We start from the raw sequence: 25462 nt of genomic DNA, 5'->3' as shown, positions 1-25462 counted from the left end.
CGCCCCCATGGGAATTTTTTTAACATCTATTTATTTCTGAGAGAGAGAGAGAAAGAAAGAGCATGCACGGAGCAAGTGCACAAGCAGGGGAGGGGCAGAGACAGAGGGGGAGAGAGAATCCCAAGCAGGCTCTGCACTGTCAGTGCAGAGCCCCACATGGGGCTCAATCCCATGAACCATGAGATCATGACCTGAGCTGAAATCAAGAGTTGGATGCTTAATCAAGTGAGCCACGCAGGCACCCCAGAAAGCACAGGAATTTTCAAGTGTGAAACAAAGCCCTAGCCAAATAGAAAGAGGAATGAGGAGGCTCATCATTTGGGTAGGGGCTCCCAAGTACTTGCTGGACAGACTGCTCTTTAAAGTGACCCCAAGTCCCTAAAGCCACCTATTAAGAATTCTAGTATAACACCTAGTGTCTTCCAAGAAGAAAGCAGACTTTAGATAGCAACATTCCATTATTAGTCAGGACATAGTCTGTTTTGACCTCATTGAGAAAACAACGAAGGTCAATGTAAATGACGCTGTGCGGTTCTCATCCATCTCTCAGTCAGGATTTGTTCCATAGACTCTGTGAATCAACATGGTGGTTGTTGTTTTTTTTTTCCTAAATCTAAATCAGAAGCACACCATTAATGTGAGAGTGACCACGAACGACTCCTTTCAGGTAAAATTTCAATTTGTTAACATGTGAAATAGGGCCGTCTAAGCCTTCCATCTTGTAAGGTTTTATTTACTATCTTGGTTCTGTTACAGCAGAAAGAGAGGCTTCCCTCTCTCTGTTGACAGTACAGTTTTGCTGCTGTTATGCTAGAAAGGGCCTCAGGATTTAAGACGTTAGTGTATCTGTTGGCTTGTACCTCTCCCAGCTCAACCTCTCACAGTTCTCTCTGGGAAGGCTAGAGCCTTCCAGATCTGAGAAAATGAACCTCAAAGAAACAGATTTGTCACCACATGGTGCAAACATTGTTCTTGTTCAGGACAATCTCTTTCCACAGTTTACCTGAGCTCTCTCCTGTGTTTTCATTAACATGGTGCAAACTTAGACGACTACCTTATGGATTGAAGGGTTGTGGTGGAACACGTTCCCTGGCAGCAAAGGCTTAAAAAGAGTGGAAGAGAGAAAGCCACAGGCGCAGGTAAGAACTTTTTGGCCATCCAGGAATAGGAGGAAAGAGAGGAGTGAGAGACATTCTGAGCTTTAGCATAATAACTAGACTCCTCCATATTCTAGAAGAATTAGAAGTTCCGTTGGCACAGAGCTGTATGTTTAAAAACACCCAGAAGGGTGGCGTGGCCCATCTATAGGGCATGACAAGGCACGAGCAATTGAACACTGTTTGGAGAAGTGCATTGAAGGCATGGTCGTCGCTGAAGTTGTGGTAAAATAAAATGGCACTCCCTCCAGTCCCTGCCTATGGCGAGATGAGTGAGCTTGGGGGTCCGACTTGCCCTACGAGCTCTCCACGCCTTTCCATTGGATATGTATTGTTACGGAGTTTGCTACTTGTAAACTTCTCAGTACAGCCTGGGGCAAGAACATACCTTCAGGAGGGCTGCGTGTCTTTACAGGAGTGCTAGGAAAAGTAAATATACTGCCTAATATCTCACGACTCTGATTATCCAGGAGACTCAACAGTAGGGGCTGAAGACTTTACCAAACAAGACTCCAGCTATGGCCTGACCCAGACGCTGCACTTAGGGTAGGGCTGGGATGTGAGCAAGTCGTCCGGATCAAGGCCCTGCCTTTGGCCATGAGTGTGCTGCCACAACCTGGCCCGAACTAACTTGGCTCCTTTGTTTCCTTCACCCTCTGTCCTCTGGTCTGAGCAACAAAAATGGCAGATTTAGTGACTTGTCATAAAGGAAGCCCAGAGGCCAGAGAATGGAATTGTCACCAGTCTGCAGCTGAAATAGTCACTACACCCTGGCAGTGGTCATGCTGGTCTCAGCTGAGCAGAGAAAGAACCACAGGAACAGGAACTCCCCCAGCACGCTCCTCTCCCAGGAAGTAAACACCTCAGACTGAGCCACCACAGCACCCAAAGCACAAGGTGATGGAGCCCCGGCTGAAGGCCTGACAGGAATGCTGAGCTCCGGCCGGGGGCTTCAAAAACACTGTGCTCTTTGCAGCTTTGGGGCCAGAATATCATCCTAAGCTAGATCACTGTAGCTTCAAGACTTTGAAGCTTTAAGACCTGGTGAGAGCAGTCTATTTCTTTATTAGCTGTAATGGTAGAATTACGAAAAAGTCCTTAAAATGAGTCCGTTGCACTGAGTATTAGAGGATGAATGAAGATGTCAGGAGCAAGCTTTGTTTTTCTCTCTTGGAGTCAAAGAACATTCTACAGAAGGGACCTTAATGACCAGCCAATCCAACCTACTCATTTCCTAGACAGGGAAAGTGAAACTCAGAGAACAGATGGGAGCTTAAAAATATATATGTTGTGGGGTTTTTTTTCATTTTTTATTTTTATGAGCTTAGCGAAAGTGACCAGTGTCCTCTTGTTTCCTGGCTTTTGAAATCCAGGATGCAGACAGATCTAACCATCACTTATGAGTTCAAACATACCTTGTACTTTCTTACCTCTTATCATTTCCCCATCACTTAGAATGCCAAACCCCATCTCCTCAGCCCTCCAACTTGCATTTTTTAAAAATGTTTATTTATTTATTTTGAGAGACACAGAGAGAGAGGAAGCATGAGCAGGGGAGGGGCAGAGAGAGGGAGAGTGAGAGCATCCCAAGTAGGCTCTGTGCTGTCGGCCCAGAGCCCAACGTGGGGCTCCATCCCCCAAACTGTGAGATCATGACCTGAGCCGAAATCAAGAGCTGGGTGCTTAACCAACTGAGCCACCCAGGCGCCCCCAGCTTCCATTTTTTGAGTTTTCATCCATTCGTAATTAACTCAAAAACACCACTTCGAATAAAAATTTCCCTGCCGAAACAGAATTTCTTCTGTCTACAGCTACAACAATAGCACTTACATACCGTACCTATTATGGACGTGCAGCTTGCTTGCACGTAATACCACTCGGTCCTCACAATAACCGCATGACCTTGACACTACCCTTAGTCACATTTTACAAATGGGAAACTGAGGCAAAGAGAAGTTAAGCCACTTTTGCAGGGTCACTCAGCTAGGAAATGGTTCTGATGGTTTATTATAAATATGCTACATACCATCACGATGCTGATAAGGAAACTAAATTCTCCAAAAGGGGTTTTTTTAAAAATATAAATAACTAAATCAACAAAATGATTACTATATTGGGATTGAAATTGTCTAGTGAGTGGATACAGAATTCCTGAATTCTCATACCGTCCCTAGGTCCAAGTTTGGTCAAAAGGATAAGGCACGGCTACTTGAACTTTCATTTCAGGAAGTGAGCATGGCTGAAGTGTGGTGGAGACTGTTCTTTCAGGATGAAGCCCAGTGACTGTATCCGAGCCCTGCCTCTCTCACCTGATGTCCGTTACATTCCTTCAGGGGCAAACTGGTCGGCACTATAAAAAGTCTTTGCACATCACCCAGAAGGCAGATGTACCCCAACTACCGCAGACTTGAATACCACAGTCGGGTGTGCGCACATTTTTCTAGAGATGGGTTTCATGATGTTTGCCAGGCTCCCCAAGGGGTCTATAAATAACAAATATTAAGAACGGTTGGCACTGTTATAGAGGCACTGTAGAGGCGGAAGAGTTCCACGGTTATGAAGGCAGAAGGAGAATTTCTGCAAAGATGAGAATTTGTGGTAGGATAGACAAATAAAATGATTTCTCTTAGCGGGCACGATGAGAGGGTGTGCCTATACATCGATCGCACAGGGTCCTCACAGGGTTAAAGCAGTCAGGAACCTGAGACACTCACCCATCCCTCCTGCCACCCCCAGCCCTTGACAGCTGAGGAATCCGAGACTTAGACAAGTAGAATGACTCAGCCAAAGCCACAAAGTTCAGGACTGGGATAAACTAGAATCCAGCGCTCATTCTGTTTCATGGTCCCTCCACCTTAGCTGGTGGTCCCTCCTTAGTTTCATGGTCCCTCCACAGAGCATCCTATTAAAATGCTGACTTACAAGGAGGGGCCACACAAACCCCTCTACCTACACATGACCTGTGGAAGCAATGCTTTGTCATCTGGCTCCAGTGAACTTTATACAGGAAATAATCCTCTCCTAACTCTTTCTCTGCTCCCCAGTTTTACAACACTTTATAAGAATAGGACTGAACTGTGTACTTCTCCCCTGAAAGATGGCGAGTGGAGAGGGGAGGTGACCCACAGTCAGTGTTTTATTTTTATTTTTTGTTGCCATTAGATATCTTTCATGCTTCAATTTCTGTCTCCTTTCTATAGCAAATGCCTCCGACTGCCACCCTTAGAACACCAGGAGGTAGAAGATGGTGTCAGCGTGAGAATTCATGCACTGTAATATCTTAAACCTCAAAACATCTCTACAAAAGCAAAAAATGATAATCCTCATTATCCTCACATCAAGGCCTTAATTTTAAGACGGCAAATACGGGGAGGTCTTTGGGACATCCGAAATGCAGGAAACATCCCCTTCCATTAAGTGGCCAGATGTATTTATGGTATATTCTGCAGAGCGATTATAGAAACAGATGCATTTATTTCTATAACCATCTTTTCTGCCCAGGAGATCTGCAAGCATGTGGAAGGTTTGCCTTAGACCCAAAGAAAACTGAGGTGCAGAGACCAGGTGATTTGTCCTTGCTCACATAAAAAGTAGAAAGTTCTACCAAAGATAACTATCACTCTTCACTGTAAAATGAGGTGTTCATTTGAATAAAAATGTCACCATAATGAAACAGCATATTTGATTCATAGAGGTTTTTTCTTTTTTAAAGGAGCCTCTGTATGTGTGAAGTCATATCTGATAATATCTCAGAGAGAGTCTTCCCCCTTTTTTAAAAATAAAGAACTTTAAGAGCAAAGTGGGAGGGTTTTAATGTTTATAAATATAGACTAGGATTCCTATCATCTTTAACCAAGAATATGCCCCATTTCCTAGTTGCTTACCGGCTAAAAAAGTCCAGTTCTTAAGAAATCAAAGATACTTTATGATCTAAAATAATGCTGAGTATCAATCATGAGAATATACTTCCTCTTATGAGGATTCTACTCCGGTAAACATCTCTTCTTAAAGATCACTATTGTTAATTAAGCTGAACCGAGAAATTGGTGGCATTTTGCCCCTGGGATTCTTCACCATTTTGAAGGGACCCCAGGGCATATCTTGTGTGAAAAGATTAGAACTGAAGGAAAATGTACAAGTAATCAGTCTAGCGTTCTACTCTGGGAAGGAGTGAGAATTCATGCACTATAATATCTTAAACCTCAAAACATCTGTACAAAAGCAAAAAATGATAATCCTCTGACTTACAAGACACCTGAGAGGAAACCAAGCGGTATCTATTAGACTATGACCAATGTCAGGGAGCTCACAACCTCACCATGGTGTACCCCTCTAGTCAGCAATTTTAATCATTAAAAAAAAATTTTTTTTAATGTTTATTTTTGAGAGAGAGATAGAGCGTGAGAGGGGGAGGGGCAGAGAGACAGGGAGATGCAGAATCCGAAGCTGGCTCCAGGCTCTGAGCTGTCAGCACAGAGCCCGACGTGGGGCTTGAACTCACGAACCACAAGATCACGATCTGAGCCAAAGTTGGCCGCTTAACCAACTGAGCCACCCAGGCGCCCCTCTTATCATTTTATAGTTCTCTTATTTTGAATAAATATCTACTTGCTCTTAACTTTGGCCCGCATCTGACCTCTGAAGTGACACAAAGTCTCCTCTTTCATCACATGTCAATTTTGAAGGCTTGATTCCCTGCTTCATGCTTTTGTTCTTCAGATAAAACGCTCTAGGTTTCTTTGCTTGTCTTCCTATGCCTGGGGTTCAGATCCATCAGTATCATCCTTTCCTAAGAAAGTCATTCTCTTCTCAATCTTTTATAATTTACTAGTCTCCCTTTTAAAATGGCCACCTCAACATTTATGCACCTTTGGTAACTTCCAGAAATTGTTGCTGCTGATAAATGCCTTTGCTTTATAACTAGCCCTTTTTGGCCACTGTGCTTTGAGTGGCCACAGCTGTACGATCTGAGGACGTACCTTTGCCAAGGTCTCGTCATCCAGGTGATTCTTCTGAATCACATGTTGAAGTGCAAAATAAATTTTTTCCTGAAGCTTCTGGACCTTCCTTGGTTCTATCAGCCAGGCTCGGTCTGACAAAGGAAAAGAATTAGGTAAGAAGGGAGGAGGGGTAACCTTTTACCTACGTATAGAAGTGCTTAGTTTCCGTTTACATAACCGCACATATTTTATAAGAAATACCCTGATGACAGTAATGTCAGATACATTGACACAGGAAATGAGGATGGAAGTAGTTAGAACCCAATGGTTCCAATAAACACCAGTATTTTTTTTTTTTATTGCCTGCGACCATTTACATCTCTCACTCTTTTGGGGGGACATATCCTTAGATTCTTTCAAAGTAGAAGTCAGTGACTTACGAAGAAAATGAATTATGGAAGTAAGAAAATCTGCACAGGACTGCTTTTTGTATTCAGGAATCCCCTTCCCTTTTTAAACTATAATTCCCCTTCCCTTTTTAAGCTATGCTATAATTCATAGAATCTGCATGTATCAGTTTCAAAAATTTAATCCCCCAAATTTAACTAAGCTGTTTTTCTACATGGAATTTTAAAATGGTGGATAAGATAATCCCTCCTTTCCTTCCTCCCATCCTACCTTCTTTTCTTTTTTCCTTCCAACATCCCTCTCTTCATTCCCTCCCACCCCCTCCCTCCTCCCTTCCTTTCTTCCAAGGAGCTTTATATGCCATGGTGACAAAATTCAGCCCAACATCAATGCCTCAGGTTGGCGCTTCAATGAAGAGACATCTAGAGTCTCCAAATGATGAACAAATACTCATGGAAAAGAACTTGGAAATGATCCATCTGAACACAGTTCAGGTCAGGCAAGAAACTCAATTCTGTAATCCTAGACAGGGTAAGGACAAGTCTAGCCAACAGTTAAGCAAACCCTTACGTAAGTGAGCACAAAAGCCTTCAGTGACAATTGTCAATCAGAATAAATTAAGTTTCCTTCCCTCTCCCTTCCCTAAACTATCTGGAGCTGAACACAGCGTGGCTATTAGGGTAAGAACTGGGGGAAGGGTGGGGTCTGGCATGAGATAGAGCAGGACATCTATCTGTCTTTCCTCTCTTTTTGAATGTGACACTAGGCCAGGGTGGCAGACGAGGTATTTGAGAGTTTCAGAAGCCTCTGAGTGTAGGTCTGCTACAAGGACTGGAAGATTTTCCACTAGGTAGAGTAAGAAATGTCCTGTTTCCAAACCCAGCAGAATTTGATGGCTATACTATGTTCTCTTTGGAAAAAGGCTTATAATTCAACTGAGTTCTGACCTATAAACAACAGGCTTGCCTTACATCTCGGGCAATTATCTTCATGGATTATTTAGGCTTAATACACCATGCCGTAAGTATTTGCTGCTAGGAATTTACTGGCTTATTACAAACGTACCTAACAAGGACAGTGAACTTCGGCAACACGTTCTTTGAGCAAGCAGGAACCCGAATGAAGCCTCCTCCCTCATCTTAGAACCACAGGCTTAGAATGAATCTAACGCTGAACTATATTCCATAAAAACAGTCAAATGCAATAAGAAAGTGGTAGCAAGGAAAATTATTTGGCATGCGGTTGCTATCAGATATAAATCTTTCTTGTCACTTCTCCCATTTATCTTTGTGCTTCTAGGCCTGGGAAACTTGGTCAGGTTCAAAAAAAAAAAAAAAAAAAAGAAAAAAAGTAAAACCAAAAGAGGCCTAGAGGAACAGCTTGATTGTAGACAGAGCCACAAAAGAAACTGTTAGTGATAACATGCCAAGTGATAATTTCCATTTTTGATAATGTGGTTAAATAAAAAACAGAAGCACATTTAAAAAAAAAACCTTCAAGACTTAAAAATAAATAGATAAAGCCTCACTGATAGGAAGGGTAGAGGCTGGGGTTATTGGTAGGTATCACTAGAATGACACGTCAATGTACCGTCACCGGTGAGATTAATTTCTTCCAGCCCCACTGAAAACTATGCTAAGGTATCAGAAGAAATCTCGTCTCTAAGGTGGATTTTATAGAAAGAATGAGGCTCTTGGCCATAAAAATTATTAGGAATGGGTTCCAACAGAGAACTGTAAATGGCACTGCCTTCTCCTCACCGAATTCTGACCGAGCAGACAGCTGAGAGACTGAGGTCTCCTTCTGGCTGAACGAGCCACGTATTCATTAGCAATCTATACGTTTTCGAGCTGGCACATACTTTTAAGCAGCATTTCAATTGCTACGATTCTGTGTGGCCTCTAACCGTCACCCCTTACCTTCTCTGAAAATTTTGGTATTTTATCGCATTTTAGAGCTAGGTAGAAATGATCTTCATTATAATGAAGTCAAACCCTATTTATAGGCGAGGAAACTGCGGGTCTGGGAGGTCGAGCACTTAGGGTCTCACAGATAAATGATGACAGATCCCCGCTCTGGAATGTCCACTGGCACATCAGAGACTCTTCCTTTTCCAGTCTTTAGAGGGAGTCATTTTCCCCTCTGTTGTCCATACCTCCTTTTAAAGCCCCTAATATCACTAATTTAGGTGGAGAAGCCAACACAAGAGGTATTTAAAGAGGAGACGGTGTACGTTTTATTTACTTTTGTCCTCATGCTGGATCTCTCACTTAAATACATTTCTACTAAGTCTCACTTTTCTTCCTGGACATTTTTTTTTTTTTTTTGCGATGCTTTTATTCTCAAAATCAAAATAGGACTTAGCTGTAACTCAGGCCGCCGTGTGTCCTCATTTATCTGTTAAGAAATGCTTTCGGGGCGCCTGGGTGGCGCAGTCGGTTAAGCGTCCGACTTCAGCCAGGTCACGATCTCGCGGTCCGTGAGTTCGAGCCTCGCGTCGGGCTCTGGGCTGATGGCTCAGAGCCTGGAGCCTGTTTCCGATTCTGTGTCTCCCTCTCTCTCTGCCCCTCCCCCGTTCATGCTCTGTCTCTCTCTGTCCCAAAAATAAATAAACGTTGAAAAAAAAATTAAAAAAAAAAAAAAAAAAAAAAAAAAAAAAAAAAGAAATGCTTTCGCTTGTCTGAATCTGGAGTGACCCTTAGCACACATTCTACTCTTGCTTGTGGGGCAAAATCGGTCATTTTAATTAATTTAAGGCTACTTTTCTTTGAGTGGTCCATAAATATCACAAGCTTGTCAAAGTAAACACAGTTCTTTCAAGTTTCTGCTGACTACCTAGGTTTAGTGGGGATAATCCACGTTAAAGATAGGACTTTTTTTTTTTTTTTTTTTTTTTTTTAAGACAGAGCCTCAGACCTCCTTACCTGGAGATATCAGAACAGCAGATGAGAACAAAGCAATCTCCTCCTCAGTCAGCTGCAAGGAACACAAATTCTTTGCAAAGTCAAATGCTTCATTCACTAGGTCATCAGAACCTGTAAGAGAAGGCGGATTAAGTGAGAACACTTGAATGGAATGGGGCAATAGTAAGAAAGTCCCATAGTCAAAAAGTTACTCAAGGACTTGCACACGAGGCAACAATATTTCCAAGTTCCTAATAATTATAGAATGAGGAAATTGGGAAACGTCTTGATCAAGTATGGAGGGTTGACGTCACCAATGAGGGGCTGACAGAAATGGTATATGCTCATTGCCATATTCCCCTGGGAAGATATAAACTAAATCTAATCTTGTAATGTTGAGATGAGCTCCAACTAGAAAAAATTTAATACGTGATTTCGGGATCCTTTGGTATACAGACAGCATTCACAGAAAACCTAAAACATGATATATGAGGGGCCAAGGGCTGTCAGTCTTAGTGGCACTTGAACCTGGCAATGTAGAATTCTGAGAGGCCTCAAACTGAGATGTTAAAAACGTCTTACAGATGGAAGATGAGGTACCTTTCAATTTGGTAACTTCCCTGGAAATCTTATGGAGAGGGCAGGCATTCATTGCTTTCTGCTTTCTGATGGACGCTTCAGGTCAGTCGCTTAGCAATTGTGAATTTTGGCATAATAATGCTTCATCCCTACACTGATCCTTGGTAAATGTTTATTTTATGAAGCTGGAAATACAGCCAAGTTGCCTGCCAAGACTTTTCCTCCTTTCTTGAAAGTCTAGCCTTGTAGATGACATGGATGTGTATCAACTGCAGAAGGGAAACGCTGCCTGTCGGATGGACTTGCTGTTAGCTACCATATCAGCTAACAGCACAAAAGGTGAAAGGGCACTGGCCTTCCGTGATGCCCGTGGGCTGGGTATGGAACAAGTGGCACCGTCATCGTGAAAACCTTTCCTGGCATCGGCCCATCTGCTAACGTTCTTCTCATCTGCACCGTGTACTGATGACTGGATGTGAATGGTACACAACACTCCCGAAGATTGACTCTGCCCGTGCCCACCCACAGGAAAGGTCTGGGGATCATTTGGGGCAGGTTGGCACCCACTCTATCTGTGCTTCCAGAGCTGCATGACTTAACAGGAAGAATGTCAGTGCTCTTAGCGAGAAGCCAGTGAAGAAGCTCTTCTTTTAATTAAATATCTTAACTAATGATTATCGATTTACATAAGAAACTTAAGAGATCACCCATGGACCACCAGAGGTCTACCTAATATACTCTGTGGGGCAGTAAGCTACAAGGAAAATAAAAATTGATCCTTCAAAGAATGATCTAGAACACATCCAGCTCTTCATTGATTTCTGAATGAGGTGTGGTCGATCTCAATGGGGTCTGTGGTTCTCTCCTGCCTTTCATATTAGGATGCACGATTGTGCATCTCACAGGTTGGATAAAATATTGGAGGCTCACCTGGTCCAGACCTTATCAAATGAGATACCAGTTCACATTAAAGAATCAAGGCATCTCATTTACCCACTTCGATCTGAGTGGAGAAACTGAAGGCAGCTAAGAAAATTATGTCACCACCAAAGGTAAACTTACCTAAGGCCTTGAACATCTGCATTCCTCCATATTTTCCTTCAAACAGAACAGTGTTGTTTAATGGGTTGAAGGCACGGCACATTCTCACTAAAACCACTTCCAGGCAACCTATGTATAAAAAAAAAAGAAAGAAAGAAAATAGGTATATATGTGCAATAGTAAAGCAATTCTTACTGTATTTAGGTCAACAGACTTAAAAAACTTTAAAACACACCCATGCAGATGCACAGACACACACATTCAGAAATGCATCAAGATGTCTTCCCAAGTAAAAGATAACTATATTAGAAAGAAATCTCTCTACACGCTTACGTGAGGAATTAAAGATAAAATATACCTTAAAGGTGGCTAAAATGCAGGGCAGCAACAACACGTGTTGGGGAAGCATACATAGTTTTTGTTTTTTGTTTTCTGGACTAGTATTAAAGGTATTTTCCACTCATGAATTCACAAGGAGCTTTGCAGTTTGTTAACTTTTGTAGAAGTTTTGCTGTTGGGAGAACTTGCTCTCTGTTTCAGTTTTGAACATCCTCCATGTATATTTTAGCACAGGATGACTTTACACAGGAACCCCTTGAGGGTGTTTCTTGAGGGCACCATTTACATCTGATGTCTTGGAAATGAAGTTTTCTTGGTCAAATGAGTTTTGGCAAAATACTGAATATTATCTCACTTCAGAGAGTTATAACCCACATTCACAGATCAAAGGCTTGGGAAAGTCCCAACATGAAGGAACTTGTTCAACCTCAATGGACCCAGCATTTCTCTGAGTTCACTGTTAGCCCGGTGAGGGCGGGACCTTTGTCCGCAGCCACAGGTAGTGGTGCTTATTTCATTCACTAGTATAGCTCCAGGACCTCGAAAAGTTCCTGGCACGTAAATAAATAGATATTTAGTGAGTGAATTAGTTTGCCACCTTTGTTTTTCCCTCTGAACATTTATTGATGCTCTGAGGAACCAGCGCTGTGCAGTTTCTCCACATTATGGACAAATGGGCTTTTGCCCCAAAGTGTGTTGGAAGGTGACGGCCAGACTCAGAAACCACAAATTTGCAGGAGAGCATGATACGGGTGCTTTGGTTACATCCATGGTGTTCCCAAGGGACCCGTGGTGCCTTTCTTATGCTGCCACTTAATATTTATGTCTCTGTCTACTTTTTTTTGATCTGCTGATTTCTCCTTGCTTTCCCTTATATGCCACCTAGCACAGGGGCTTACCCACAGAAGGGGATTTGTCAATATTAATTAAAACAGTGTTTTTCTGACAAAAACAATAATAGGTACCGTTTATTGAGTATTTATAGGGTGGAAGTCACTTTCCTTGGCCCCTTGCATTATTTTATTTGTTCCTTACAATACCATTTCACGTGAATTTTTAAATGTTTATTTATTTGTCGAGAGAGAGAGAGAGAGAGAGAGAGAGAGAGAGAGGATCTGAAGCAAGCTCCACACTGACAGCAGCGAGCCCGACGTGGGGCTCGAACTCACGAACCGTGAAATCATGCTCTGAGCTGAAGTCAGATGCCTAACCGACTGAGCCACCCAGGTGCCTCCTGGGTGACTTTTATTAGCCCTTTCTTATAGGTGAGTTACAGGAGGCTTAAGGAGGTTACGTACTCTGCCTTTTATACTAGAGTCAACATTTTTACAGCAGCAGGGATGTTAAACGATTATATGGTGCAGTGGTTCTCCAATGTCAGTCTATGGACTGGTTATATCTGAGACTTGGCTGGAAAAGACAGTGAAGTGGGTTCTGGGTTCTCTTCTAGGAGATTCAGACCCATGGGCCTCAGATGATGCCTCCGACTCAGAGCAGTCAATATTCTCCTCTGATGCTGCTGATGCAATTGTAAGTTTGGAATTCATTATTTCTGGTCCATCTCTTCATTTTGCAAATGAGGAAGCTGCCATCTACAGAGGTTAGCTCAAGGTCACGTATCGAATGTGGCAGATTTTTTTTTTCCCAAGGAGAGCTGCAAAAATATGTTCCATCCCACATGCTTTTTAAGAGCCTTACCACTCCCCCATCAAGAAGGATCCATGTTCAGGGCGCCTGGGTGGCTCAGTTGGTTAAGCGTCCGACTCTTGGTTTCGGCCCAGGTCATGATCTCACGGCTTGTGAGTTTGAGCCCTGCATCGGGCTCGGTGCTGATGGTACAGAGCCTGCTTGGGATTCTCTCTGCCTCCTTCTCTCACTGCCTCTCCCCTGCTTGCTCTCTCTCTCTCTCAAAATAAATAAATAAACTTAAAAAAAAAGGGGGTAGATCCAGTTCATCTACCCTTGAGCCCAGGTGAGCCGTCATGGCTGCCTTGACCAATAGAGTGGGGTGGAAATAGCACTGCATGACTTTTAAAGGTAAGCCAGAAAAATGCGAGGCACTGTGGCCTTGTTCTCTTGGCGTGCTAGCTTTTGAAACCTCACAACCATGCTATGAGAAAGTCCAAGCGGCCCATGGAGAGACTGACATGGATAGGAACTGGGGCCTGTGGCCCAGAGCCTTGGCCGAACTCGGGATCGTCAATCAGCACACAGTGCCAGCCGTGTGAGGGAGACAATTTAAAAGCGGATCCTCCTGCCTTCCGTCAAGTCCCTCAGTGAACACCACATGGAGCATTCCTCGCTGAGCCCTGCTCACATTGTAGCTTTGGGAGCAAAATAAATGATTACTGTCATCTTAACTAAGTTTTGGGGTTGTTTTTAGCCAGCAATAGATAACTGATAGGTCAAGTTCATGTTTGGGTCAAGGTCTGCATCAACTTTAATCACGTGGTGAGAAAGCAGCAGCGACTTATACCTATTCTATTTGGCCCAAGTTCAAATGCCAGCTTTGCCATACGTTGGCTTTGTGATATTGAACACAGCCCTTCACTTCTGAGAATCTCCCCCTCCTTCTATAAGATGGAAATAATACTGGCGTCACGAGACTAAATGAGCTGTCATGGGCAAACATTAACATATGCAGGTGCGTTATCACACGCACACGTATACATATTATGCTTAGTACTCTGGCCCAGGTCCATGAGGGTTAACAAACACCATGGTGGCTCTTATTTTCTACTTTCAAAGCTGGGGGTCAGGGAAAGAAAATTTGTTTCCTGTTTGGGTAATACCATCTGCGAGGTCAGTCATGTGTGGAATTTCTTGAGCTCCTTCCTAAGTGTGCGTGTGACACAGAGCATGTGTTGGAAGAAGGGGAGGGAAGGATTAGAGCTCAGGGAGTTTCTCCGGGTCTATACTGGCTGCAGGCTATCCTCATTAAAATGATTGGAGATGACCACAGAGGCAGAGCTCTACTAGCCTGGATTCCACCCCCCCACCCCAACAGAAGGCAAGTAGTGCATTTTAGAGCCAGCTCAGCAATTCAGCCACCTTGACACGCTAATTACTTGCACTGCCTGTCAAGCTGGGTATCTCAACCTCCGCAATTAATAGCTCCACTTTCAATAAGCAAAATTGTGTTTGACTTCAAAGGGGAACTGAATGAGTATCAGGGCATTTTTATTACTGAGAGTTTCCTTTGGGAGTTGGCTGACAGTGTGGGTGGTAAAAATGAACTACATACTGGAAGGAAGATTTTTCTACAGCCAACACTGAGCAAAGGGTTGACCACCTCCCGGGCTAAAACAGGTGCCCCACCCATGAATCTTCTCCTCGCTTACCTGACTTCAGAAGTAGAATCTGATCATTTTGACAGAGCTCCATGAAGCCCGTTATCCGCTTTGCAAACTCGACCACATACTGGATGGCGTGAGTGATCTGGATGGCGCATTGCTGCCATAGTGCTTCCCTGGACTTCAAGAGACGAGACACACAACGTACATGGAGCAAAAGCAACGTGGAGAGTCAATGCAACATTCAGGGTTTCCCTCCTAGAGCTCACCCGTCACTTGGGGCCCAAGGTGGGACTCTACCCCATTCCTTCCAAAGAGGAAGACAGTATTTTTGAACAGACTGTTTTGCCCTGTTTGAGCCTTGCTACGGCACAAATGTCAATGTACTGAGACCGAAATAATGGAAACACTGCAATAATATGTAAAGATAGATATGTACAGTTTCTTTACTCTCTGTCTCCTCCTTCTGCTCACCTAAACAAACTCAGGCTCTTAGTCCGTTTTGTGAAAACAAACTTTTGCACTGAGGACTAGTGATTTCGTTCCCAGGCTTCTGTACGGTCACTTTTATGTGTGCCCAGCAGACACTATATCTGTAAGATTTTTACGTTGTGTTCTTTTCCCAGAACTTACGGAGGTTGCTTTTTTGGTATAAAAAGAATTTCACGGGAAAAGACCTCAAATCAAATCACTCTCTTAAGTAATATAGAATCTCAGAAATGTATTTTGATCCTAGGGTTATTTTCGTCGGAACTGGAAACATAAATCCAAGTGTATTGATTCTGCTTTTTATTGACCATAACAATACCTATGCTTTTGTTTCCTTATTTACATAAAAGGGGTAAGATATGATTGTTCCCGTGGAGAAAAATCAGTATTTTGTAATCATATGTTCAGATATAGACACATTTATATATTTTATTTAAAATAAAATGATAATACCAGTCATTTACTAGTAGATCTTGTAATTGTGGCTATCAACCCCACAGGAAAGTAACGTGAATATATAACAGCAGCAAATTCCTTCTCTTAAAAACTTCTCTAATGGACAAAGTAGCAATCAAAAGAATAATGGTAATAATATGAGGTGAGTTGTCTTTTTTTTTTCCTTTGGCCTTTTTAAACATGTAGGGCAAGAGAAACATTAAAGGTACTTTATTGCATACCTTTGTAGTATAGATTTACAACTATTATTACTGCTATAGTTTCTCAATCGTTTCTCTTCCTTGCCTGGCCCCAGGAAGCCACCGTGAAAAGGTTCTAAAGTCATCTGATGTGGGCACAGTCTCCCTGGTCACTTAAATAGGGCAGTGGTTTTTTTTTTTTTTTTACTTGGGGCGGTTTTGCCTTCCAGGGAACGTTTGGAGACACCTGCTTGTGACAACTCTGTGTGTGAGGGGGTTGCTACTGGCATCTAGTGGGTAGAGACGAGGGATGATGCTAACCATCCTACAGCGTGCAGGACAAGTCCCTACACAAAGGCTTATCCAGCCCCAAATGTCAATAACACTGAGTGAGAAAGCTGGAAATAGAGACATCACAGGGAGAAACATTGTCATAGTTTCCCAGAGTACCTTGCTCTGATAGGCTTTAATTTCCTCGTAGGTGTGGGTCTGCCATGCCAGCTGGTGCAGCTCCTCCGTGGTGTACTGACACGTCTCCAGGTGGGACTTAATGATGTTCTGTGCAATTCGATCTGTGGGAAAGAATGTCAGTTTGAGGGCTCGTGAATACATTCTCGCTCTGCAAAGAAACAAGCGCTTCACGTTTACCACCGGAATACCTTTGGAGACACTTCAGTTGTACTCGCCTGTCTTTAACACTACTTTCTATCTAACAATCTCCAAACTGTTGTCCTTTTTTTTTCTCCCAATTTTCAGTCTTTTAATCAAAATTTACTGCCTTTACTTCCCCCTTTTGGTCACAAATCTGAGGGCTCATGAGTTGTAGAGTGTTCAAATAATTATTTTAAAAATAAATACAAACGACCATGTTTCCTACTCTGTGGCCTAAAATTCCACTAACAGTCTTGACATGTATGGTCTAAAGAATTTAAAATATCTTTAGAATCACTAGAGCTTTTCTTTAAAAAGGTTAAAAAGAGAAAAGGATTACATTCACAAAAAAGCAGGAACAAACACAATCAAGTCTTTGGGGGCTGTTTACCTCAAATGAGTTGTATTCGGTATTAAACTTTCAATACTGAACATTCTTGATTTGGAGGTATGGAAATTGAGCAACAGAACCAGACACGGCAGATTTCTCAAAAATCTGCAGCGAGTTCCCTGAAGTTGGATACAGCTGTGAGGAGGTTCCCTCAAAATCCCCCCGCTCTTTGAAGAAGGCGACATCTTGGGAAACCAAAGGACACAGGGATTCTGTCTGGGGGGCCTGAGTAGAAGGGAAGATGACCACATTGTCTGCCTGATAACTGTTCTTGGCTAATAGAGAAATAGATTTTTTCTAGTGTTTTAGGTCATGCCATTTCAAATGCAATTTCTGTTCTTTCTAAATAGCCATATTTCATTTCTCCAGGATAACTCTCAAAGCAGTGCTTGTAAGTACCTTCCTTTTACCTCGCTAAGCTTCTGGTATATGTGGTATGAAATATATTGAGCTTTGGTGATGTAGAGAATAAAAAAATGGAAGTTTGCACCTCTAATGAACTTTCCAAAAATAAAAAATCTTGTAGAGTGCACTGCCTGGCATATTACAAACACTGAATAAATGGTACCCATAATTATCATTATTAGGACATTCTGTAGAATTTGTCATCAGGGAAGCAATGCGATGACTCCAATTGGCACAAAACAGAGGTATTTAATTTTGGAGTCAGTGCTACTGAAGGAAGCCATTTCAATGTTTACTAGAGTTTCTCAATCAGAACCATCAAGTGCTAGATGTAGAAGATGCTACAAAATGCTAACTTAGGATTATAGTCATGCTCTATTGGGTTCCTCATTTAGCATTTCTAGACTTTCATTGCTTATCATATTCTAAAATCCTTTCTTTAAAAAATCCTATATGCAAATTTTATTGAATATCCTCCTATGTTGTTAAAAAAAAGGGCAGGAATTACTTTATACATCATATTAAAATAGATGTCATGGTTCATCATTTTTCAATTTCACTTGGGCAGTCTAATTACTTAGAAGCTAAAAAAAAACATATCTATTTCTCAGTCAGTATATAATGAAAACATAAGATTTCTATGGCTTTCTAGTTTTCAAACCTTTATCTTCTTGGTGTAGTCTGTTTTCATCTTCAAAGATATGCTGATTTGTCAGTAATTTACAGGCTTCAGGGTTTATAAGCAAAACTACAGCTGCCACTCAAAATTGCATTATGAAAAACTCTTTATCTGTTCCTTTATGGCATCTCCTGGGAACTACTGGCCAAGGTTTAAAAATTCTCTAGCCTTCTGCCACGAAAGCTTGGGGGTGTAGGGCATAAGGAGGAAGGAGTGGGCATAATAAATACATGGACAGGTTAAGGCAAAATTGGAAGTTAAATCCACACACAGGCTTTAGGACTCAGCTCAGACGTCCATTACTGGTGAAGGCTTCCCTCCTCCCCTGGCCCTTTGGTAGAGGGGTCGGCGGCTGTTACACTTGATTCTACCTCCAGGGATCTTATTCCGCTCAGACTTGCACTGTGGTTATTTGTTTGGGTCTGTTTGTTTCTTACCCTTCGAGGTTGTGTGAATTCTTCAAGAGCTGGACTGTAGAGCCCAGCACAAGTGACTTCATATACTCGTTCAACAAATATTTTTTGAAAGGCTATTATGAACCAGGTTATAAAGTATAGATTTTTTTTAAAAAAGGATGTTGTCTCTTTTTTTTAAAAGGATCTTACAATATCATGTATCATATATCATCATATCATATTGTATCATCATATCATATCATATCATATCATATCATATCATATCATATATCCTATCATATCATGATATAATAAATGCCCTTGAGTTACTGTGGGAGCTCAAATAAGAATGTATCTAACTCAGTCTGGAGGAGGCTGGAATATAACCACAGAGAAGATGCCTGTTGATCTGGGTCTGAGGAGAGGTTTGTCACATGGAGAAGAGATAGGTATACCTCAGGTAGAGGGAGTGATATTACAAAGGTACAGATAGAAAGCTAGTTAGGAGCTAGATAATTTCTCATATTACATTTCCTGTCCTTACAGTCCTTACCTTTTACAACCAATTTCCCTCTTACTGAGGGAATGAGGGAGTGACTTTAGATCCATTTTTATAGAGCTAGCAAGTGGTGTTTTGAAATCAGGTTGTCTTTCCCGGCAAGAACACTATCGTGCTTACGGCACAGAGTGCATGGAGAGATGGGGAGAAATGAGACCAGGCAAGGAAATTGTCACTAGAGATCCAACAGCTGAGTAAGGCACGCCGAGGAATCTGGATTTTAACTTTAGGCAACGGGGAGCTAGTAGAAGCTGTGAAGCAGGAGAACGACGTGGTCAGTTTTTTGTCTTACAAAGGTGACCTTGGCCATGGCAGAAAGATGAAGTGGCATTAGGGAGTACGTGAGATTAATCAGGGTTGGTGATCATTCAAGCAAGATACGAGGAGGTTCTGGATTCAAGACAGTTCTGAAATATTATGTACAGGACCAGAAGATGTGGCTGAGAGGGGGTGGAGAGAACATTAATACGGAAGGTGCTCAACCAATGTTGAGTTAATAAAGGTAATATTGAAAATGTCCATCTATCCATCCGTCCATCCATCCACCCACCCACCCACTCTTCCATTTTCTGCTTTATTTCACAAGGATTTTAGAAAGCTTATACTGATCTTTTTTTTATTTTTTAATTTATTTTGAGAGAGAGAGAGTGTGCGTGCAAGCAGGGGTGGGACAGAGAGAGAGAGGGAGAAAGAGAATCCCAAGCAGGCTCTGTACTGTATTACATAACTTGCTCTGTACTGTCACCGTGAGATCTTTTTTTTTTTTAACGTTTATTTATTTTTGAGAGAGAGACAGAGTGTGAGTGGGGGAGGAGCAGAGAGAGAGAGGGAGACACAGAATCCGAAGCAGGCTCTAGGCTCTGAGCTGTCAGCACAGAGCCCAATGCGGGGCTCGAAATCACGAACTGTGAGATCATGACCTGAGTTGAAGTCGGACGCTTATCGACTGAGCCACCAGGTGCCCCTCGAACCGTGACATCTTAAAGCCTAAGCACGCACGATGGCTTTGAGGTCAAACCTCGAACGTGCGCTATTATTTCCCATGCCCTTGTGGCAAGAAATAGAAGGCAAATCTCTGTTTGACATAAGATTTATAACTATCAGCGACAGTAAAGACACAGTAGTGGCAGCTGCAGGACAGCCCTTCCCCACTTTGTTCCATGGGTCTGCCATGCAGAGGCAAGCCACATGCAAAACCTGACGGCCCTCTCAAGGCTCAGGTCAATAAAACACAGGGTAAAGCTAGACTTGGTCCCACGGGAGCAGGGCCCGAGGGCGCGTTCTGTCGCTGAGAAAGATGCATGGCCATTAGAGGAGATGGTCTGCCTGGACTGAGAGTCTGCGGTTGTGAAAAGGGGAGAAGGATTTAAGAGGAAGGGGACAAAGGGAGAGACAAAGAACACAGTATACAAAGTTCCTGCCAGGAGCCAAAGGAACTTTCAAGAGTCCTTGCCTGGAAAAACAGAAAAGGTAATAGTAAACGCAGTCCTCTCCAGGGACCGACCACATGAGAAGCCCAGACAAAGAGACTGAGGTAAAAGAGTAGAGGACAGAGAATCTTTCTGGGCAATCGCACACCCTTCATCCGTTTCCCGGACTTGGATTGCAGTTGCTTGTTAGGGCCCAGTTCTCGTCGGATTCTTTAACCGGCGTGGGCCCTGGGTGGCACATGTTAAAGACAGAGCCCGCCCGCACGGTGCTGGGATGAGGGGTTCAACAGCAGTATGGCCCAGGTGACTGGCAAAGGGGAAAGTTTCCCGCCCTGAGAAGCAATGTCCATGAACTCTACCCTCTGCTCTTCCTGATATCAGGGATGAGGCTAGATATTTCAAAAGTGGATAGGAACATGCAGCTACATTTTCTCAGGAGTTAAGATTGTATATGTGTTCTGTACATGTTCAGTGAGATAGTGGTTTGTCTCGCTCACTGAGAGTACACAAGCTGCTTTGCTAGTTTATAAAACGATGTCAAGGAATGAGAAAAAAACAATTTTATATGCTCAGTCACTTCTTTTCGATCCTCGTGAGGTGAAATGCAAACATAGATGCTGGCAAGGGAAAACTGGGTGTGTAATTACAGGTTAATATCAAGTCTATGATCCTTATTTTCTGTTTATAAATTGTATGAAAAAATGGCTTGCTCTCACTTTCTCTCTACCCCTGCCACCGCCCACCCCCCCCCCATAAAATGGCTGTTTGTTTTTAGACTTTGACCCTGCTACTTTTCTTGAAGGAAGGCTTGTTGGCACACAAGACTTATAAGCGACTAATAGAGTTGGTAACTTCACATATTAAGTAATTTTCTTTATGAGATAGAAATAACAACATCTGAGTCAAGTATAGGAGTCATCCTAGAAATCTTTAAAATAACTGTTATAGGGAAATGTTTATGGCACAGATTTTGGTACACGTATCTCCAAACTCACCGAGTTGCATATTTAATAATAGGAACAGATTTTTGTATGCCAATTGTCCCCCAATAAAGAGAAAGTGACCGATATAAAAAAATAAAATAATAAAGAAAGTAACTGATATAAGCAAATTACCATCGTTGATGAAAAAAATTCTAAAAAAAAATATTTTTAAAATGGTCACACTTCTCTGGAACTCTTAGGGGTAATCTTAAATCCACTTATGATGTGGGCGATAAGAAGAGAAAAATTAAAATTTTGCAGAGAAAGCTGGAATAAAATTGACGGTAATTCTCAGTGGTGTGTGCAAAAATTACAGAACCCTGGGGCTGGAGCTAACCTCTTTCTTCCATTTCCAAATGGACTGTATCTAAATAATTCCAGAAGTGAGTTGGCTCCCTAGTCTCTGTGCGCACCTCTCCCCCATCCACATCAATCTTCATCATGATCTGTTGAATAAATCAAAAAAGTCGGAAGGAAGTCTTTCCTTAAAGCATTTAGAGATGGCTGAGATGCATATGATAAAGTTCACAAAGGTAAAGGGAGTTTTAAAGATCAATCATAACATTGGAGCTCTTGGGTGGCTCAGTCCGTTAAGCGTCTGACTTCGGCTCAGGTCATGATCTCGAGTCCGTGAGTTTGAGCCCCAAGTCGGGCTCTGTGATGACAGCTCAGAGCCTGGAGCCTGCTTCAGATTCTGTTCCCCTCGCTCTGCCCCTCCCCTGCTCACATTCTGTCTCTCTCTCTCTCTCTCAAAAATAAATAAACATTAAACAAAATTAAAACATTAAAAAAAAAAAGAAAGGGGTGCCTGGGTGCCTCAGTCAGTTAAGCGTCTGACTTCGGCTCGGGTCATGATCTCACAGTTCACAAGTTTGAGCTGTATGTCAGGCTCTGTGCGGATCGCTCGGAGCCTGCTTCAGATTCTGTGTCTCCCTCTCTCTGTCTGCCTCTATCCCACTTGCATGTGTGCTCGCTCTCTCTCTCTCAAAAGTAAAATAAACATTAAAAATTTTTTAAAAAGCTAATCATAGCACAATGCCAAAAATAATATTTGGAAGTAACCCTTAAAGGAATACACGAAAAATAGTTTTTCATATATACTGCTTTGCACAGCAAAGCAGTTTGGAAACAAGTCGTCCAAATTAATTAATTCTCTGCAGAAAAAAAGGCTACGTGTGTCTATTTCAGCGAGAAATACATAAACTGACAAGCAAGGTGACAATTTCTTGTTTATAACTGTGATGCTATAAAATGAGGACCAGCTTGCAGCTTTTAAAATAGCAAGTGACCTTCTGCAACTCTGATTTCAACCACTCAGCGGGTTTTTTTCCACCAAAGGGGCTTATTTTAGCCCTCACTAGACATTTCAGCAAACGGTGCTCTCCAAAGGCTGCAGCATCTCTGACACGGATTACACAGGTGGTTTCATTAGAATCCCACATCCTGGGAGCGGGGAAAGTTGAGTATATCTTTAAAAACTGCTGCTTTCAGTGTTATTACCAAGAGCACCGTGGCCCAACTGTACCAAGGCGAGAAAGCTGAGACTCCACGCTATATATAGGACTAGAGGGGGTTGCATCTGAACTTCCTAATTCTTTCTCCTCCCCCTCCTTTTTTTTTTTTTTCATGAGAAAGTACGGCTTCTTCTTGGTGAACTATACCCTCTATTCATTTTCCTCCACAAGAGATTTCTTTTAAACTTGGAAGTATCCTCCCTAAAATACTGTATCTCAGCCTCCATCAAAATGATTAATGAATTTTTAATTTATCACTTGCCTTAAGGATCTAGAGAACCACTCAATTCTCTGTTTCGTTTGTACTACTAGTGTGAAAGTGGAATTCTTAGGGGATTTACTTTGAATGAATGCCAGGATATCTCTACGGACTTGCTTAAGGCGAGTTTTAAGTGCCTGTGTTAGGTTTTTGGGATATCACGATTCCTCAGAATCCATGCTCCGAGGCAGTGACTATAATATATTAAAACAACTGGTTGAAAAGTGAAACATTTAACCAAGTGTGCATTTTGCTTTTTGACCATAGACCGCTAGTTTTGTACATTTTCTGTCATTACATAGAACAAGTGTACTGGTTAGAATGCACTAGGAGACAGTGTCAGAGAAGACAATGTCAATTTTAAGACCTTTCTGGTTTTTCTCATCTCTACTTAGTGATTATTGTTTTTCTAGCATAAATAGAATTGTGCTGTCAGCATAAAAACATCAACAACCTTTAAGCTTAATTAAAACAGCCACCTATTAGTGACGCATAGCCTCGACAGGAAAGTAGTATATTTTTAGCATTTAAGTTTCTCAAATTCTTTTAAGAAGGAGCTGGGGCATAAATAACCCACAGTCCCTTTGTTGGCTCACTTTCACCATCTAACCACCATTACTCCCTCACCAGTGAATTAAGAGAGCTTCTGGTCTCCTTTTCGTACAAATTCTATTGCCAATTATTTTATCAAAAACTGGCATAACAGATTTGTACTTCATGTGGACTGAAACCAAAATGTTCGTAGAGTTCTTCAGAAAAAATACATTAACAAAATAAGAGATGATGTCCTTAACTATAAAAAATGATGAAAAGGTGATCCACACAGTTCAACAAAATAGGAACATAGAGAAAAACAATGAAAAAATCAGATAAGTAATAGTAATATCTGAGCAAAGACTGAATGAATGGATGGTTAATAAAATGGCTAATATTTTCTCGAATTTCGGGAGGCTCAGGTAAGAGCATTTTAATAGAAGGAAAGGAAGCACAATGTAAAGCGTAAAGAAAAACTGAAAGAACCTATCCAGCATTTGTGTTAAAGCCAAATGAAAAAAGCATCATGAGCAGCAAAAGAAATGAACCATCAAGGGGCGGCTTTCTTAATAATTTAATAATGGAAAGCTGTTTGGAATCGCCAAGTGTTTTGTTTTATTGCGATGGTATATGTCTAACTTGGGGGGAAATTATAGTTTCTTTTCTTCAAACTAGCTGATAAAATTGAGAAAGAGTCTATTATGAAAACATTACATTTCAAAGTTAACTTTCACAGTGAAAGATCTCCTTCAAAGAACAATCAGAAAACATCAACTTACTTCAATGTCCTAGAGTTGATGAGTTCTAAGGGAGCTATCTTGTAAAACAGCAGAAGCCAATATGGACCCCTTTAGACTTCTCCTTTGTGCCCTTTGGGACGTCACTTAATATCTTAGAGTCTTAGTGTCTTTGGGTTTGATTTTCTATCTACAGAAGGATTTAACAGCAGAGACATCTTCTAAGGGCTGTGTGAAGCATGGCGACTTGAGTCTGAGGGGCTACGTGGGAATTTCTCTTTGTTTTGATTCATAAGGGGAAGTCTTTCAGAGTTACAGACAGTGAGGGTACAGCTCACAGTCTGAAAAGCATTTGAAGAGTCTCAGATGGAACAAACAAGAACAAGGTAAGTCAGAGCCCATTAAAATCCTTCCCTGCTCTCTTGAAAAAAACTGCACCTCCATACCCTACCCAAAGGACAATTAGTGGGTCACAAATGATGAAAACCTAATTATGAAAACTGCTCAGGGCCATCATTAGGATTGACTTTTTCTATTTGGATTTTGTTGGCATATGGATTGACCGTTAGGTAATTAATTTTAAAGTTTATTTATTTATTTTAGAGAGAGAGAGAATCCCAAGCAGGCTCCGCACTGTCAGCACGGAGCCCAACGCAAGCCTCCAACTCGCTAACTGTGAGATCATGACCTGAGCCAAAATCAAATCAAGAATTGGATGCTTGGCGGGGGGGCACCTGGGTGGCTCAGTCGGTTAAGCATCTGACTTCAGCTCAGGTCATGATCTCACGGTCCGTGAGTTCGAGCCCCGCGTTGGGCTCTGTGCTGTCAGTTCAGAGTCTGCAGCTTGCTTCGGCCCCCACTCACAATCTGTCTCTCTCTATCAAAAAAATGAATAAATGTTAAAAAATAAAAAATTTAAGAGTTGGATGCTTGGGGCGCGTGGGTGGCTCAGTCAGTTAAGCATCCAACTTCGGCTCAGGTCATGATCAAACTCAGGTTTGTGAGTTTGAGCCCCGCGTTTGGGCTCTGTGCTGACAGCTCAGAGCCTGGAGCCTGCTTTGGATTCTGTGTCTCCCTCTCTCTCTGCCCCTCCCCTCCTCGCACTCTCTCTCTCTCTCTCTCTCTCAAAATAAATAAATAA

General features: G+C 42.1%; 1 protein-coding gene across 4 annotated transcripts in view; it reads right to left on the bottom strand.

Moving 5' to 3' along the window:
- RORB (RAR related orphan receptor B) overlaps positions 1–25462 on the bottom strand; it is a 388295-nt gene that overhangs the window by 13474 nt on the left and 349359 nt on the right. For all 4 annotated transcript variants that reach the window (XM_045042487.1, XM_019815772.3, XM_045042488.1 and 1 more), the window contains 5 exons: positions 16235–16356; positions 14709–14841; positions 11050–11157; positions 9430–9540; positions 6137–6249 (listed from right to left, as the gene is read on the bottom strand). In XM_045042487.1, the coding sequence (XP_044898422.1) occupies positions 6137–6249; positions 9430–9540; positions 11050–11157; positions 14709–14841; positions 16235–16356 (587 nt within the window). The remainder of the gene's footprint in view (positions 1–6136; positions 6250–9429; positions 9541–11049; positions 11158–14708; positions 14842–16234; positions 16357–25462) is intronic.

The sequence above is a fragment of the Felis catus genome, chromosome D4 (genome assembly GCF_018350175.1).
Source record: "Felis catus isolate Fca126 chromosome D4, F.catus_Fca126_mat1.0, whole genome shotgun sequence".
NCBI lineage: Eukaryota > Metazoa > Chordata > Mammalia > Carnivora > Felidae > Felis > Felis catus.
Note: the sequence above shows the minus strand (reverse complement) of the source record. Positions and strands in the feature narration are given on the sequence as shown.